This window comes from Simochromis diagramma, unplaced genomic scaffold, assembly GCF_900408965.1.
Source record: "Simochromis diagramma unplaced genomic scaffold, fSimDia1.1 OVJJ01000514.1, whole genome shotgun sequence".
Classification (NCBI taxonomy): Eukaryota; Metazoa; Chordata; class Actinopteri; order Cichliformes; family Cichlidae; genus Simochromis; species Simochromis diagramma.
In genome coordinates this window covers 1,971,850-1,989,621 of record NW_024387346.1, presented here as the reverse complement: position 1 = coordinate 1,989,621, position 17,772 = coordinate 1,971,850, and the positions used below count along the sequence as shown (strand labels likewise).

General features: G+C 39.5%; 2 protein-coding genes across 4 annotated transcripts in view; one reads left to right on the top strand and one right to left on the bottom strand.

Annotated features, from left to right (window-relative positions):
- Positions 1-140, bottom strand: part of pikfyve (phosphoinositide kinase, FYVE finger containing) — a 32,006-nt gene extending 31,866 nt beyond the window's left edge. Inside the window, exon 1 of the mRNA XM_040006737.1 lies at positions 28-140. The gene's annotated coding sequence lies outside the window, so the exon portion shown is untranslated. The remainder of the gene's footprint in view (positions 1-27) is intronic.
- On the top strand, positions 140-14,142 carry si:dkey-57a22.11 (uncharacterized protein LOC569865 homolog). Of its 3 annotated transcripts, none has more exons than XM_040006742.1 (9): positions 140-252; positions 5,835-5,951; positions 6,046-6,221; positions 6,364-6,438; positions 7,529-7,602; positions 10,277-10,419; positions 10,508-12,334; positions 13,677-13,797; positions 13,881-14,142. In XM_040006742.1, exons 2-9 carry the CDS (start codon positions 5,867-5,869, stop codon positions 13,984-13,986), a joined length of 2,607 nt encoding a protein of 868 aa, XP_039862676.1. In that variant the 5' UTR covers positions 140-252; positions 5,835-5,866; the 3' UTR covers positions 13,987-14,142. The 3 variants fall into 3 exon arrangements, with proteins under 3 accessions (XP_039862676.1, XP_039862674.1, XP_039862675.1); XM_040006740.1 differs by lacking the exon at positions 140-252 and adding an exon at positions 1,126-1,308; XM_040006741.1 differs by lacking the exon at positions 140-252 and adding an exon at positions 1,126-1,443.
- Positions 14,143-17,772: the final 3,630 nt, after the last annotated feature.

Here is a 17,772-nt window from a genome sequence, read left to right as displayed (position 1 = left end):
CCGTGACAGCAAAAAAATATGAATTACCCGTTCACTATAGGAGACTGACATCACTGTATGGAGCACCCCCGCTTTCAAGGCAGCTGTAAAACACCTGGAGGAAACCCCGACTCCTTTGAAACACCAGACAGACCTATCCAATCGACTCCCACCACTGGTTGTGACCAGCCAGGCGCAAAAGCCGAACATAGAGACGGCGATGGAGGCGTTCATTAGAGGATGGCAGCCAGGCGGCAGTCTCCTACTTTAGCGGTGACTAAAAGCAATGTTGTTTGAACAGGGATGTCTCAAGTGCAGCTAAACACATTCAGCCATTACCTTACTTCTATTACATTTTTATGGCTATTTGATTCTCCATACAAATAAACAGTAACAGATACACAGGGTAGCAGACTGAGTCACATAGCTATATGAAAGACAGTAAGCAAAATAAGCAAATTACAAAATAATTACAATTAAGAGATGTATATAAACACACATACAAATAGGGGAAAGAAAAAAGTCTACAACAGTCTAAACTACAACAGCAGTCAAGCTGATAAGGTAAAACGCTTCTCGCTAAAGTCAGTACAACCAAATAAGAGGTTTTTGTAGAAAACTACAAAGTCTGACCAACTTTTACTAAAAATGTTGTGGTATTTATGTTGTTTAATGATGCCGCTGTACTTATTCTTATTATTCTTCATGTAATTTCTTCTTTTGTTTTTCCTTTTGTAAATGGATAACTCATACAATGTAAAATTGCATTTTTTGAGTGAAAAGGGGAACATTTTGTGGATTATTTCTATTTTTATTTATTTAATGTCACAAAAGTGTCTCTTCTGTGAGCTAAAACTTTCAATTTTATCATTTTTGTCTTTTCCTACATTCAGCTTTGTCAGACAAACTTTGTGTAGCCAAACTGTTCGAAGACTAAACCTCTGAATTTAGTCTTTTATATGAAATAAGTTGTTATCGGTTTATTTTTAATATTATTTCACTCTTAACTTAAGTTTGTCAGTAAAGTTAAACATCTGCGCTAAAACCTGGTGACTTCTAGCTTTGAGCTGCCTGACAAAACAAGTTCGGGGAACAGCTTACATCGTTTCTGATTGGTTTTCAGATTGTTGGACACGCCCTGTAACGCTTGTGTGGAAGCCCGGCTGACTTTTTGTTTATGTTTAAAATGCAATCAGCAGCGTAACAGTTTTTATTCAGTAAAGTCACGATTAGCCTTGTTTGAATCGATTTGAACGTCAGTTTACGTGGCTATGAAGGGTAGTTGCTAAGATTTTCCAGAGGCAAGTCTTACCAGTGGCTGAAGTTACCGTAAGTTTTGACCAAATTGCAAGAATACGCCGGTTACACGAACGTGCTAGCAGATTTAGCCTAAGTAAGCTAAGCTAATGTTAACAGGAGCGCAGTGCAGACAAATTATAAAAAACTTCCGGATTGTGAGCTGAGGTAATCCCATATCTTATGATTGTTTTATTTAAAAACTATTACTTAATCACAGTGGGTTACATGGGTATTTTTTTTATTGTTGAAAGCAGGTACAAGACGAGTTATGTAAGAAAAAAGATATCCAGACAGTTTAAGGAAAACATGAATCCTTGACAACGTACAATGAAAGAATGTGTCGGTTTAGTTATGCTACTGCATGATTTGGGTCGACGTGTCCTGTAATAGAGAAGAGTCACTGCAAATCTTCACCCATTGAGAGGTACATATTGAATAAGTTATATACTATAACGTATATGATAACTTCGCGTATGGGAAGTTTGACAGTGATGGGATGAAAGATCTAATGACAGAATACATTTTGGAAGAATTGTTTCATCCTTCAAGCAGAGGGAGGGGACACTACAAGCTGCTGTGGTGGCATGCGGTGGGCTACATCTTTATAAGATTCGCCTCGTTTTTCCTTTATATTGTGACCCGTTTGTTTGTGATGGTTAATGTAGTAGATACAGTATTAATAAGTTATTCTTATGAAAAGAAACCCCAAACTGTTAATGACAAGCACTTTTCAAATTTTATAGTCATTGTGCCACTAAACCTCGTCCACATTGTCATGCATGATTTTTAAGATAACGTTTGGTTGTTAGTGGCTCCATCTGGTTGCCTAGGTAACCATCTGGCATATGCACTCCCTCACATACCAGTCAACAGTACCTTTTACCCTCATTGCTGCCTGCCTCAGTGGGTCGTTTTAAAGCTGAGAAAAGTTTAACTCGTGATTTGCCCCCATTATTAAGTCACCATCATTTCTCTATACTTTATACAGCAGCGGTGGGTAATTAATTTTCCCAAAGGACCACATAAAAATTTGGCACTGTTGTGGTAGACTGCAGCAATAAGCCTATAAAGAGATAAAATCAATTTTGAGCAGAACCGAGTTAATCTTATTGCTGTGGGCCTCCAAAACAGTCCCAGTCTGTCATGTGTCCCCTTTGGATAATTCATTGCCCACACCTATTTAGATGGCCACAAATAGTCTGCTCCAGGGCAGCTGTGGCTACAACTGTAGCTTGCCTCCACCAGTGTGTGAATGTGAGAGTGAATGAATAGTGGTATTGTAAAGCGCTTTGAGGGCCCCGAAAAGCACTATATAAATGCAATCCATTATTATTATTATTATTATTTCAATAAAATTCAAATCACCTTTTCCTGTGTGGATGTCCCTTATGATATGACTTAACTGGTGATATCCAGTTAGCAAGTCAGAAACCTGCATGTTTTTTCTATTAGCCATCAAAAGGTGACCACTATTTTTGTAAAAAAAAAAAAAAAAAAGAAGTCTGGTTTCAGAGAAATTGACTTGAAGACAGCAGAGCCTGACTGATATAGGATTTTTAAAGATCAATACTGATATTAATGTTTGATGATTTAAAAAGCTTTCTTTCATTCAGACACACAAAATATAAACAAGTTTCCCTAATATTCCTTATGATTCCTTACTAAGATAATATAACAGTGCATTTTAAAAATAGTTTTGTTTACTGTCACAACTAGCTGTGAATTATGCATCCTGCATTCTGTCCGACTCTGCTTGGATCAGCTGGTTGTTGTCTTTGTGGTGTTCTACACATTGTACAACGTCAACACTCTTAACAGTTTAATTTCATAGCTGTTATAAATGCTGTTATAAGAGCTAAGTTAGACTAATATTTAATATATTGGTCGGATTCTTGAATTTCACTGATTTATGACATCTATAAACATTTTTTGTTGAGTTTATTGTCTCAGTCACTAGTTTTACGTCATATTAAATACAGTATGCTTTTCATTTTCTACTATTTTTGTCCCATTTGAGTCAGAAGAGAAGATAAAACAGAGTGGAAACAACTTTTAGCCAATAACCTATCAAAACCAATGTTAGTTTCTCAGAGCAATATTGTGTGAAATTAGTCTCAAAAGGTTGACAAATGTATGTGATATGATTGGCAAGCATGCATTAAGTCACAAATGTCTGTAAAGATTTGGTTGTAATTCTGAATACTCACAAAAAATGGTCCAATCCACACACAAATGTAGGGCAGTGTGAACACACAGAAAACTATTTTACAAATGCAAAACCTGAGTGATATTTACGCACACATATTTAAGTTTAGCTCCACAAATCTAATCATTTTCTCTTTCGGAAAACTCCCTGCATGTAAAATGCCTAAAGTTATTTGCTTTGGGATTTTTGCTCACAAAAATATGAATGCACATATTGCAAGATACACATAGAACATCACTTTGCATGTGCATGTGGAATTCTGAGGCTCTTCATACTGCCAGCTTCCCACAGATCCACAAATATAAACTGCATTTAAGTGCTGCTGGAAAACTGGGACCTGTGGGTTCCCTGTGTTTAATAAATAAATAAATAAAATGGGTGTTTATTTCTAAACAAACAGAGGAGTTCATCACTTCTTTACTACAAATGATACATTTATCAATTAAATATGCCATGCAGTAGTATATAATAAGCTGTCACACCTTAGTGAATAATCTTCCGATGGGAAATCATTCTGACAAAATGGTGATAGTTTAGGAACAGCAGACATACTCTTCAAACTGTATTGCTGATACAGCTGATTTGATAACAATGATCGACTGTTTATTACGCATTCAGATAATGTTAATATTAATCTGCTGTTATTGAGGAATGATTGGATGAATATGAAAGTGTTATCTCACATCACTGGGATCATTTCTATATTCAAAATATACAACAGCTTAGCTAGCACATATTCACTTCAGAGGATGAGCCACAGGAATGTTCAACCAGGGTGCTCTCCCATCTTCAGCTGTGCTCTGACCCTTTTCCCAGCAGAAGATTGTCCACTAAGTGGCGATAGGTTAGTTAAGACATATGCCATACATGCTAACGTATGACACATTTAACTGGTAAATTGGTAAAGTGGATGAGGGGTAATGAACTGTTTTGCTTATTTAGAAATAAATATGTGTTTTATTTGAAACAACAAGAATCCGCTGGAAGCCCAGATGTCCCAGTTTTCCAATAGCACTTGAATCCAGCTTTCACTTTTGGACGTGCAAGCTGGCAGTGTGAAATGTGTCTCAAAACTCCACATGCACATGCAGCGTGACCTGTACACATCAGGTGTTTCTTGCACGTGTATTTAGCGATCTGTAAGCAAAGGAAATGAACATTGCAAATATTTGTAGTACTACAAATATTTGCAATCAGTTTTGATAAGTTGAACTTGAAAATGTGTGCATAAATGGTCACTGTTTATTCAGGGTTTGATACATGCGTTTGTACAATAGTTTTGTGCGTTCAAATTGCTCTGTATTTGTGTGTGGGATTTGTGGGTACTCAAAGTTACACACAAATCTGTGTTTATGCTTGTGGATCATATCTTACATGGCTGTAACACTTTTGAGACTAAGGCTACGTTCACACTGCAGGCGAAAGCGCATCAAATCCGACGTTTTTGACCCAGTGCGACCCATATCCGATCATGGTTTGACAGTGTGAACAGCACAAATCCGATATTTTCAAATCCGACCTGGGTCACTTTCGTATGTGGTACTGAGTCCGATACATATCTGATGTTTTAGAAAGCGACTGCTGTTTGAACGGTCATGTCGCATTAAATCCGTCTTTTATGTCACTGACACAAGACAGACGCCAATTATCAGCGCCCTCGCGAACGCTTCCTGGCCATCCAGTGAAACTGTTAGGAAGACAACGTTGGAGAAATGTGAACATTTTATTTATACTGTATAATCTGCAGATTCTGACAGAAATCTGCATCCTTTGAAGCACCGCTCCTCTAAAACAGCAATAAGGATAATTATTAGGTTATTTACATTATTATGTAAATAACAAAATAACTTTACAACTTAAAGCTAAATTGGGAAACGTAAAGTCTGAAACACGTCTTTATATTAAGGGCCATCAGTCAAACAATCCTGTTTGCTCTGGGTCTAAACAGAGCGCATTGTGTGTGACGTCTTCTTTTGTGCATGCGGGCCGCTTTGAGGGTTCACACTAGAGCGCGTTTGCTGTCACATTTTATTTGTAGTGTGAACGAGCAGACAAAAAAAATCAGATTTGATCAAAAAATCGGAATTGAGCATTAAGACCTGCAGTGTGAACGTAGCCTAATTTCCTTCCATAGATCCACTGTCATGTCCGATTTGAAAATACCAAGATGATCAGGCTGATGCTTCACATCAGGACTTGACTAAGCAGTGGATGATGCCAGCATGCCTATGTCTATCTTTTAAATACAGTTTCTGGTGACTTGACAGCATCACAGGAAAGACAAACACATGCATGCTGCTGGGTGTTCTTAATTACTGTGTACAATGACTAACGTGTGTATCTTTTTCAGGTTTTTGATCGAGTCTTCCTGTTCATCTGATAATGTTTTCTTTGAAGACTATGATGGCCTCGAAGGCTACCAAGCAGACTTCAACTGCAGCATCCAAGATAAAAAATAAGCTTCTCAGTGAGTCTGTTTGCTTTTTTTGGATCTCAGAAATTTGCTGAAAGAAGAGTTCATGTAAATGCCAAACACAAATACTGTCGTGTTTCCGCACCAGATACCTCGTCCTTCTTCAAGGTCTCTTTGAAGACCAACAACAAAGCCTTAGCTCTGGCCTTGCAAGCTCAGAGGAGGAGAAGCAGCCAGCTGGAGATGGAGGTCATGTACCTGCAGAAACAAGTGGACGCTCTCTGCTTTGAATTAGCCACCAAGAAATACAAGCACAGAAAACTGGTGCGTTTGTCGTTTGCTTGTGTTCTTCTACAGCAGTAAAATTCTGAGTAGACAGTTACTGGTCATGATGCAAAGAAGAGTGCAGCGATGCTCCGCTGGATTGATTGCATTGACTGTAGAGCGTCTTGTTTTCCTCTTGCAGCTCCTTATCTTGAACAACTTCCGTAGTAATGCTTTGCAGCACCTGGACATGGTGGCAGACCTGTTCTCTGACAGCGTAAGGATTTCATTCAATACATATTTACAGTTTCTGTGGCATATTGACATATTTGTGACATTTTGGTGAGCGCTGCTGAAAAATTTACTTAAAACTGGTACAATGCAGGGTTTCCTACTGATGCACATAACTTCAGAACTGTTCAAGGCTGACAAACTCTTAACTTCTACAACTCTACAACTTATCTTTAATCTTTACGACTTGTCAGCTGACAGATGATTTTTTTAGAGCCTCACCAATACAGGATTTGAAAGACATATAATGATACTGATATTTGATTATTTAAAAATCCATATTTGTTTTTTAATTTCAGGCACAGAAAACAAATTTCCCTAAACTGATCCTTTGTAGCTAATTATGAGTCCTTATGACGATAGTATGCACAACAAGTCGTGGATTACTTGTTTGAGTTCTGCCTGACCGCTGATGGACAAACTATTCAGTGTCACTACTATAACTGGTTGAACGGTTATTATACATTTTAATTTATCAGCAGATAAATGAAAATGATTATCAACAGATTGCTAATATTGGCTGATATATCGGTCGGGCTCTAAAAGTTTCCCATAGCTACTTCAGATGTGTAAGAAGCTGCGCATGATGTGTGCTGGCTTGCAGTGATTGTAATGAAATATTGGCTGCACCTCTAATTTAGCATCACACACACTCTGTACTGTAGCGCTGGCAGTCAAACATTCATCCTCTGAGGGGTTAACGATGCACCAAGGAAAAGATTAGCAGTGACTTGGCAACTGGAGACCATAGACAGTCGGTGACATTCAGAAACAGCATGAAATAACTGCTGCTGGTGTGCAGTGTTTGGGTCCCAACTTGAACTATACTTAATTTCACAGTGAGACTTTAAGATTGATTGGTAATTGCATTGGAGGATTATCTAGACAACTAAGCCTGGAATGTCAACGAGTGACCAACTGTCAGCTATGAAATGATGCGGTACAAGTGAATCGCTTCCTGTGTGAACATTTCTTGGATCCTAGGAAAAGTTTAGACGGAAAGCCACTTAAGTTTGAACAAAAGTAGAAGAAAATGCATTGCAATATCAAACCATACTAACATTTGCTTCTCACAGGATTCTCAGAGCCTTTCAGGAGATTCCCGGATCTCGTCTGGTGACATCAGAATGGAAAATCTTGCAGCTGGAAGGTCAGAAATGAACTGAGTTCACAGTGATCGGCTCTTTGCAATGAGAACCACTGATTTAGCTTAGGCATCTCTGAATGGCATTGACATTTCTTTTACACTTTTCAGACTTGCACTCCTTTTTTATTAAGGTCACTTCAGTGACGCCACCTAAGTGTGTCAGAATGTGTAGCCTGGTCATGTTTCCATAAAAGTCAATGACAGACTTACCGGTAGTAACATTTATCACTTTTAAAAACAGCACATCATTGAATAGACACGGACAAGAATACAATGTTTATATCTTACTTCAGTTGCTTTTCTTACACAGTGCTGTGAGAACGTATTTGCCCCTCCCTGTTTTTTGCATATTTGCAAAAATAAAAAACCAAAAAAACATTTTTCAGGTCATCAAACAAATTTTAATGTTGGGCAAAGTAAATAAAAAATGCAGTTTCTAAATGATGATTTATTCAGGGAAACTATCCAAACCCACCCAGATTTATGTGAAAAAGTATCAGCCTCAACCCCCAGATTAAGTGTTGGGAGAATGGCCTTAATGGCACAAGGGGAAAAACCAGGGTTTTATTTTTCACACTTTAAGACCCATTTTAGTGTTATACACTACCTCATTTAATGGTTTGTCTTTATTTTTACTACTTTTTGTAGTAAAAATAATATTGTAGATAAAAACTGAAGACATCAAATATATGAAGCAAGATATGTGGAATTATTTAGCAAAAAATCTTAAAAAAAATCGAAATATGTCTTATTTTTTAGATTCCTCAAAGTAGACACCCTTTGTTTTGTTGACAGCGCTGCAAACCGTCGGCCTTCTCTCAGTGCGCTTCATTATGTAGTCACCTGAAATGGTTTCACCTCACAGGTGTGCCTGTCAGAGTTGATTCTTAATGAGGTTGGGACCATCAGTTGTGTTGTGCAGAAGTTGTGTTGAACCTTGGATTAGAGCCCAGATAGATGCCACACAGAGTTGCAGTAGAAGACACATCTCTACATCAGCTGTTCAGAGGAGACTGTGTGAATCAGGCCTTTATGGTCAAACAGCTGCTAAGAAACCACAACTAAGGAAAAGCAACAAGCAGAACAGATTTGTTTGGGCCAAGAAACACAAGGAATGGACATTAGACCAGTGGATATCTGTGCTTTGGTCTGATGAGTCCAAATGTGAGATCTTTGGTTCCACCCGTGTCTTTGTGCAGAAAAGATGAATGGATGTTCTTTACATTCATGGTTCCCACTGTGAAGCATAGAGGAGGAGGTGTGATGGTGTGGGGGTGCTTTGCTGGTGACACTGTTAGGGATTCATTCAAAACTGAAGCCACACTGAAACAGCATGGCTACCACAGCATCCTGCAGCGTCATGCCATTGAGTTTGCGTTTAGTTGGACCATCGTTCATTTTTTTTTTAACAGGACAGTGACCCCAAACACACCTCCAGGCTGTGGCAAGGCAAAAGGGCCAACAAGTGCTCAGCATCTCTGGGAACTCCTTCAAGAGTGTTGGAAAACCATTTTAGGTGACGACCTCATGAAGCTCATGGAGAGAATGCCAACAGTTTGCAGAGCAAAGGGTGGCTGTTACGAAGAATCTAAAATATAAAACGTGTTTTTTACTACATAATTCCGGTTGTGTTTATTCATAGTTCTGATGTCTTCAATGAGAATCTACAATATAAATACTCACGAAAATAAAGAAAAAACATTAAATGAGAAGCTGTGTCCAAACTTTTAACTGGTAATATATGTATAAAATATCAGGAAAGATGTTCACCTTGGATTTTCCATTCATCGAGATCAAACGTGTGAGCTATGTGCTACCTTCATTTTGCTTGAGGAATATGGAGCATTTAACTTTTCAACTCCAAAAAGGAAACACAGCATTTGGTGATGTCTGCCAGTTCTAGACTTTATGCGGTCATTAACTAAAAAGGATTTTCAACAAATTTGAGTATTAAAAGCAATCTTATAATTGGTAGCTTGTCAAATTACTTTTGAGCCTGTGCAAAGTGTGTCATTGTCCAAATACTTTAGGACTTGACTGTAAAATTCTGTTTTCAGTGACAGAAATGTTTGCGCACGCACACGGCCTAACAGTGGTCAATTTAGCATTTACTTAAAATACCTTAGCCTCGACATAGAGCAAGATCTTGCTCTATAACAACAAGTGACAAGTGGATTATCACACGTTCTGTTTATACTAACCTACTGTATACTGTAGGTTAATATTTGTCAAGTTTGGGAGACATTCTTATAGTTACATAGGGTCCTCCAAAATATAGCTGCAAGACATCTCAATATATGTTACCTGATGCACTGTGAAAAGTTGCTCTACTACTTCCATTAACAGTGTGGAGAGAAGCTGTGAGAAACGATGATAATAATAATAAAAATAATAACAGTGTCAGACTGCTGTCACTAAACCAGAGTGTGAAACTTTTTTTACCTCTCAGCTGCAAAAGAGCTGATGGAGTGTTGTCATCGCCCTGTCAGGTGGACCCAAGCTTGTGAATGCAATGTAGGATTTCACAGTTGATTCCACAGATGCATCTCCTAAAAATCTCAGACAAGTTTGAGTCTGCTAGGAGGCTGAGGGGTGGCACCTGCATTCACTAGTGAGTTGAAAGAAAAAAAAAAATTATATATATTTTTTAATATCTTGCCTTTTTGTCCCATTTTAGTCAGTTACCGTTGCAGACAGATGTTTCAAGGAATTTGTGGTGTACCAGCAAAAACACAACATCTGCCCTGCTTGAAAAAACCATCAACGAGGACGTCTCCACTTTTCCGAATACATGTGAAAAGTCGACTGATGTTTGCAACGGTAGGCGTGATTTAAGCATTGAAAGTTTTAGTGTTAACTGTAAAATGTTGATGATGTGAAATGCTGATGTACTCTGCTTTTTGTGCAGATAACACAGAAGCTGAAAAAAGGCTGTCCACCCAGTGCGCACAGACTGCCCACATAGAAGCGTCTGGCATGGCCAATACTCCGAGGGAAGATGTGGAGAATCCCTCTCAGTCCCAGGCTGATATTCATTCCGTCGTCTCTGTTCAGAACAGTCAGACTTGTGAAAAATCCACACCATCCCTTTCTGGAGATCAGAATCTTCCCAGTGTCTCCACCATGGAAAGTGAAACACAGCTTGGCAAAAATCAAGAGAAAACAGTTTTGCTCAATGCAACCATGGAGATGACCTTAAGTGAAGCCACTGAGATAGTGACTGTGCAAACCAAAGCGAAAAAAAAAGTCAGCTCTGGCAGAAAGGACAAGGAGCAAAGCTGCAGCTCAAGTATAGAAGTGCAGAAGTCTGCATCTTTGTTACAAGCACATAAAAAGCCGCTGAAGGATCAAAGTACTGCCACTGTCACTCGCATTCCTAAACTGGGCAAGCATCAGAAAGTATCAAAGGATAAAGTCAAATCTTCTGACCGCACTAACATCACAAATGTAGACCAAATGGATGTGGAAGATTACTTCTCTGATCCTAAAATTAGGTTTTCAAGCACCAGCAGAAGTGTGGCTGAAGAAACAAGTTCCAAAATAACATGCAGGAAGTCCAGAGCTAAAGGAAAGTGGGCCTCTTCAGTAACCAGGAAAAGTTTTTTCACTGTGCCGTCTGGTGAAAGTGAGAGCAGCCAATCCCACCAGGAGAAAGTCCAAAAACCTAAAGCGGGAGACGAAAGCTTACAGTCTCAAGTCTCTGAGGACGCTTTGCTTTGTGCACAACCAGAGTCAGAGCATGCGGAGCGTCTGTCCTTTAGCAAAACTAATACTGTGACTAATTCTAGGGGAGGTCACAAATCAAGATGCAGGGAGACATTTGTTATCTCAATAACCGGCGACAGTGACTCACCAGAGCATGATGTGGCGCCTCCTACAGGATCCAGCTTTCAGGCAGAAGAAGCAGTCATGAGGAAAAGCGTTGTTGGACGTTTAGAATCAAGCAATCGTTCAAAGACTCGGCGCTCTGGGAAGCGATCCTGGGTGGCCACTCAGGACTCTGGGAACTGTCAAGAAGACTCGAGTAGCGGTGACAGTGGTGAAGCACTGCCACTGGACTGGCAGGCGGCTTTAGGATCACAGTTTCAAAAACCTAAAAAATCCAGGAGAGACAAAACAGGGCAGCCCAGCAGGAACAAAGTGGTGCAGCGAGAAGAGGGTGATGACTTGTTAGATGACAAGACGAAGAAAAAAGACAACAAAGACTTAAGATCTGAGAGTGAAACATGTTATCTTCCTGACCCTAGAGACGCCTCCGCTCTCTGCCTTGATTCTGAAATTGCTAAAGATCAATTACATGATTTACAAATGCTCGACTCACAGTCTGTCATCAGCGAAAAGCATGAAATCTTTGAACATCTGAATGATTCGCAGTCCAGGAGGGATTCGAGTCCCACATCATCTAGAAATGTATTCATGCTGAACACAGCCACGGAAACCAGATATCCCAGGAAGACTTTTGTTGTCTACAGACGAAAAACTAAGAACAGAAGTGGATATAGTTCTGAAAACATCACCAGGATGTCGAATGCATCGGACACCTGCAGTCACACGGTGGACACCAGCGACCAGGCAGTTCATCAGAATGTGGGCGACCTGCTGATGGATGAGCTGCCGCCGTGGCTGGATGTGGATAACAGCACAGCTCACTTCGATGTGGACTCTCTACCCGCCACTCCAAGCAGGGAAACACCAGGCAGGCTCGCGACAATTGGAACGGCTGAAGCCTCTCCAGGTGTGGAACAGTCTTTATTTACAGCAGTGCAGTCTAATGCAAGCACAGCTCTGTCATCAGCTCTTATGTTACTGAGTTTGTACATTTTTAGCTTTCATTTGTGACAGATGGGTGATAATTGTACTTTGTTTATCACTGAGGTCATAGCAGACAAAGGTCAAAGGTTCAATACCCTGTCACTTTAAGACATTAATGTTTGTGGCAAATGTCCCCAAAACATTTATCTGAACAGAAAAGTATATACATAAGGACAGATTGTGAATTTGGCTATCATAATGCAGTATAGGGCTGTGCGATATGATCAAAATCTCATATCCTCATATCCATCTATCGTCCCAATAACGATATAAATCACAAAAATTTAACATTTTCTGTAAATTCTGTGAATTTCGGGCAGCTCGGCTTGCGTGAAGTGTTTCCAGCTGGGCGTCGCGTACCTGGAGTTGAGTGTTTTAACCGATGCATGAAACTATACATTTTTAGACATAAGTTGTAACGGCCGCCGTTTTCTTTGTGAGTATTTATTACACGGCGTGCTGCGGGGAAAAGCCTGTTCTAACGTTTGAGTCTAAGGTTTATTTTTTAGCACCTGACGGCTCTTTTTTGCTTCTCATCCGTAAATACTCTGCATACTCTTTCACGTGATCCAGTTTATTTTGAAAAGTCTCAACAGGATCTTGAGCTTTATTGTGAAAGGTTTATGTGGAAAATAAACAAGCGGACACGCCATGGTCTTACCGTCGTTGTTGCTAACAACAAAGCATAAAAACAGGCTCTTGTCCGTCCGTAGTGTGGTTATATAAAATATAAGAGAAAGAGAGAACTTTAACAAATTAATATAGCCACTACAGTGACCATCAAAACCATGAAAAATATTGCCGTAAACAAGTTTATTTTGCGACACCACAAAACAAACGATAGTGTAAAATGAAACGATAGACGTTTTTATATCGTCATCCGATATATATCGTTATATCGAACAGCCCTAATGCAGTATGAGTAAATGTAGAGGGTAGCTGAGAAGCAAAGCACAGAGTAATATGCATGCAGCATGCTATGATGCTGTGCTTAGCAGTACCTCAGGAAGAAGTGAGTAAAATGGAGATACTATGGTTGAATTTGTATCCTCTAAACGTATTGGTTACCTGCTGTCTATGTATGTTTTGTATTTCACTGCAGTTCTATTCATGTGATTTTTTTGCAAACCCATCTGTAAAAGGCTGATGGGGTAATGTCGCCGTGCTGAGCAGGCCAGTGGCATGGAAACCCTAGTTTGTGAAAGCGGTGACATAGGATTTTCAAGCTTATGGGGCTGCATTGCTCTTATTGTTTGTCCCCGCAGGCAGAGTCTTATCGACAGTAACCAACACTTTGACAACACCAGACTGTGAAAATGGAGAGAGAAGCAGGAGACGGAGACCTGGGAAGGGTGCCGTGAGTTACAAGGAGCCGCCTCTCAACAGGTGAGGATGTTTCTGTCTAAAATCTGTGGCCCTGCGAAAACCCAGAACAGCACAGTATTAACCTCATTTATGTTTTCTATCAGCAAAATAAGGCGTGGAGATAAATTCACTGACACCACATTCCTGAGTTCTCCTGTGTTTAAGGATGGCCGGAAGAAGAAGAAGAAGATGACGACGACTGCCAACTGATAATTTGTCTTTTTTCCATTTTACTGTTTTTAAAAGTGATTTTAAGCTGTTTTCTTATTAAAGTTGTTTGCTAAAATCATTTTTCTACAGATTCGACCAGAAAGTATTGTGTCTTTAAGTGCTTTACATTTCACATTAAAGTAGAAATTTGAAGTATTTGTTCTTGAGTCTTTTCTTCAAGCTGTGTTCTGCTGACACTCAACAAGACAAAGTGTCACTAAAAAACTATTATAGTCATTATTGTTAACTTCTGTAAAGAGAATTTCCCAAATCTGGTTTAAAATGTATATCTTATCTTTAATGCTAGCACAGCTCAGTTGATGGACTTTTAGGGATTTGGGTTTTTTGTTTATGCACATATATCACATGTATAGCATTTAGTAAAATTTGTGTAATTTTTAGTAATGTCAAACTGGCATCAAAAAGGAAAAAATATATACCTCAGGGACATTGTCATATTGTTAAATGTTCAAATAATTAGAACCTGTTACTGTAATCGACAGTCAAAGTCATAATAAAGTAATCTGATATTTAGAATCACCATGTATCATTGCTGTATGTTGGCAATACAAACAACAGCAGTAAGAAACATTGTTTTGATAAATAGCTCTGTGCTATCGTTGACATTCAGAACAGTCGAGTGACCTTGAAGGAGAGGTCGGGGATCAAATATGAAATAATAGTTTGAATCCTTTTACAGTACATGTGTTGAGAATGTTTAACACAAGTACAAAGTTACAAGGCTTTGTTTATGACAACAGCTGAGTCATTAACTTGACAGATTTTAATGGATTGTTAACATGATCTACACTCCTATAAAGTTTTATTAGAATTCATTCAAAACTTCTTGATCTATCATGTTTACAGACAGAATGATGACATGCATGCATAACCTACTTGGCAGAGACAATAAGGTTTACCTCAGTCACTACATTGCTAAAATGCTGCGGTTTCCTTAACCTCCTGAGACCTGAACTCTTCCACAGCATGCATTTTTAATTTCTCTTTGCTATCTGGGCTGATTGGGACCTGATGAATGTAGAAACAAATAATTACCAGATTTTTTTTGGAATTTTTTAAACCAGATTTTTGGTTCTGAGAAAAATGAGATCCACATATGAGGACATCCGTTTTAAATTTCGATAGAGCAGTGGCAGTATACTGTCCTCACAAGTGGATATCAGGCCCTTGTAGAGCAAAATTTAGTATTTTGGTCTAGACAACCCAAAATGTGATGTCCACATATCTGGATGCCAGGTCCTACTTCAGTACTGGTTTGTAGTATTCTGATATTTTCCTCCTTATACATACATACATTTGTGTAAGTACTAATTTAGCCTTGTACCAAAGTTACAATATGCTATTATGTTGTTTTTCTCCCCTTGCTCCTATATTGATCGCAATAGGCACATTTATGCACGTCACTGCTCTCTGTGTTTCTACCTACCCTGCTTCACTTGTTTCCTTGGGATGTCTGGTTTGGTAATGATTAGACTGACAGGTCTGTTGTAAATTATTCAGGCCATGCTGTTCATCTGAGAAGTCTGCTGGACGTTGATGTTAAAAGCTTGTGTCCCACCTAGAAAGGTTAAAGGATTCAGTGTCGCATGACTGCAGTCGTCTATGTTTAGGATTTTGTATGATCGTGTCAGGTGAAGTACTGTAATCTCCTTTTGACCAGTTGAGTGAGTATCTTTCTTGAAAACACGTGCATGTGTTTAATGTGTTGCTGTTTGTTCTTTGTCTTTATCTAAAATGTGCTACACGGGGAAAAGGAATTCTAGTTTGGATTCGGAAATCATTGATTAGAGAGGAAGTGAGACCAGTAAGGGTGTCAGGTTGTCTGTGAGATCATCAGTTAATCAATCCTGTATTTTAAGTGAACTGCCTGATGCAAGCTCATTGCCATCCTGATAGATTAAGACAGCGGTCTCCAACCCCCGGGCCACGGACCGGTACCGGTCCATGAGTCGTTTGGTACTGGGCCGCGAGAGTTGAGGCTGTGATATTTATGGTTTTCGTGGTTTTTTTAATCGTTAACTCGGTTTCCCTGGTTCTTTACCCGTGTAGTTGTGTGTATTATTCTGAAAGAAATGTTTACGCGTTACCATAGCGACTAGAGACCATTATGGGGCAGAGAGGAAATGCTCCTCCTGAAATGCGCCAACAACATTGAGACTTGGCGCATCTCAGGGGGAAGCTGATAATAAAGTGACATAGTGAACTCGCGTTTATCATTATATTTACAAAATACCACAGTTTTTGCTTGGTCGTAACATTTTATTTTGTTGTATTTGTCTGCGACACCTTTAAGGCCGGTCTGCGGAAATACTGTCTGAGATTAAGCCTTTCCTTGGGGACCGCTGGATTAAGAGATAAACTATCCAATCTCATCTGATAGAATTCACATCTACTTGCTTTGTTCCACTAAAGTATGTTTTGGTATTAATTTTAAAGGATTGAAATGGCTATTTGTCCCACGTCAGTTTTTGCATACTAATTGTTAATAACAAAATGTTGCAAATGTATTAAAAATCAACAACTAAAATATCTAATTTATAAAGGTATTTAGACCTTTAGTTGAGAAATTTTTGGAAGCCACTTTGTGTTTTGGTCTTGTGTTGCCTGTTTGCATAGGTCATTCTGGGAACTTAACCAATGCAGAGACTGGTTGGGCACATCAGTGAGCAGTCCTGCAGGAAGACGACAGTGCAAACTTGAGCCATGATGGCTTTGAGTGCCGGCAGAATGGTGACTGCCTATAGACCAAGACCTTAAGTTGTCTAGAGGATTTGCACGCCTGGTTGCGGACAGTATATCTTATTTCCCATGACAAAACTTCTTGAGCTCCTTCACATAGGATGGGTGGTATCAGTAAACTGGCATCATAAGTCTCTCTAACGCAGGGGTCTCAAACTCCAGTCCTTGAGGGCTGGTGTTCTGAAACCTTTCCACGTGTCCCTGTTGCAACACACCTGAATACAATTAGTAGGTCATTAGCAAGAGTCTAGAACTTGACTGAACTGCCACCTCAGCATGCTCTACAAGACGTGGCTGGATTGGTAAAGGGCAGAGAGCTCCAGTCCGACTCAGACGCCAGCAAGGTGGAGGTGGAGTACTGGTTTGGGCTGGTATCATCAAAGATGAGCTTGTTGGGCCTTTTCGGGTTGAGGATGGAGTCAAGCTCAACTCTCAGACCTACTGCCAGTTTCTGGAAGACACCTTCTTCAAGCAGTGGTACAGGAAGAAGTCTGCATCCTTCAAGAAAAACATGATTTTCATGCAGGACAATGCTCCATCACACGCGTCCAAGTACTCCACAGCGTGGCTGGCAAGAAAGGGTATAAAAGAAGAAAAACTAATGACATGGCCACCTTGTTCACCTGATCTGAACCCCATTGAGAACCTGTGGTCCATCATCAAATGTGAGATTTACAAGGAGGGAAAACAGTACACCTCTCTGAGCAGTGTCTGGGAGGCTGTGGTTGCTGCTGCACGCAATGTTGATGGTGAACAGATCAAAACACTGACAGAATCCATGGATGGCAGGCTTTTGAGTGTCCTTGCAAAGAAAGGTGGCTATATTGGTCGCTGATTTGTTTTTGTTTTGTTTTTGAATGTCAGAAATGTATATTTGTGAATGTGGAGATGTTATATTGGTTTCACTGGTAAAAATAAATAATTGAAATGGGTATATATTTGTTTTTTTGTTAAGTTGCCTAATAATTGTGCACAGTAATAGTCACCTGCACACACAGATATCCCCCTAAAATAGCTAAAACTAAA

Coding starts and splice junctions, on each gene's coding strand:
- si:dkey-57a22.11 (XM_040006742.1), top strand. CDS start 5,867: ATGTTTTCTTTGAAGACTATGATGGCCTCGAAGGCTACCAAGCAGACT. Junction 6,222..6,363: donor AATACAAGCACAGAAAACTG/GTGCGTTTGTCG, acceptor TTCCTCTTGCAG/CTCCTTATCTTGAACAACTT. Junction 13,798..13,880: donor AAGGAGCCGCCTCTCAACAG/GTGAGGATGTTT, acceptor GTTTTCTATCAG/CAAAATAAGGCGTGGAGATA.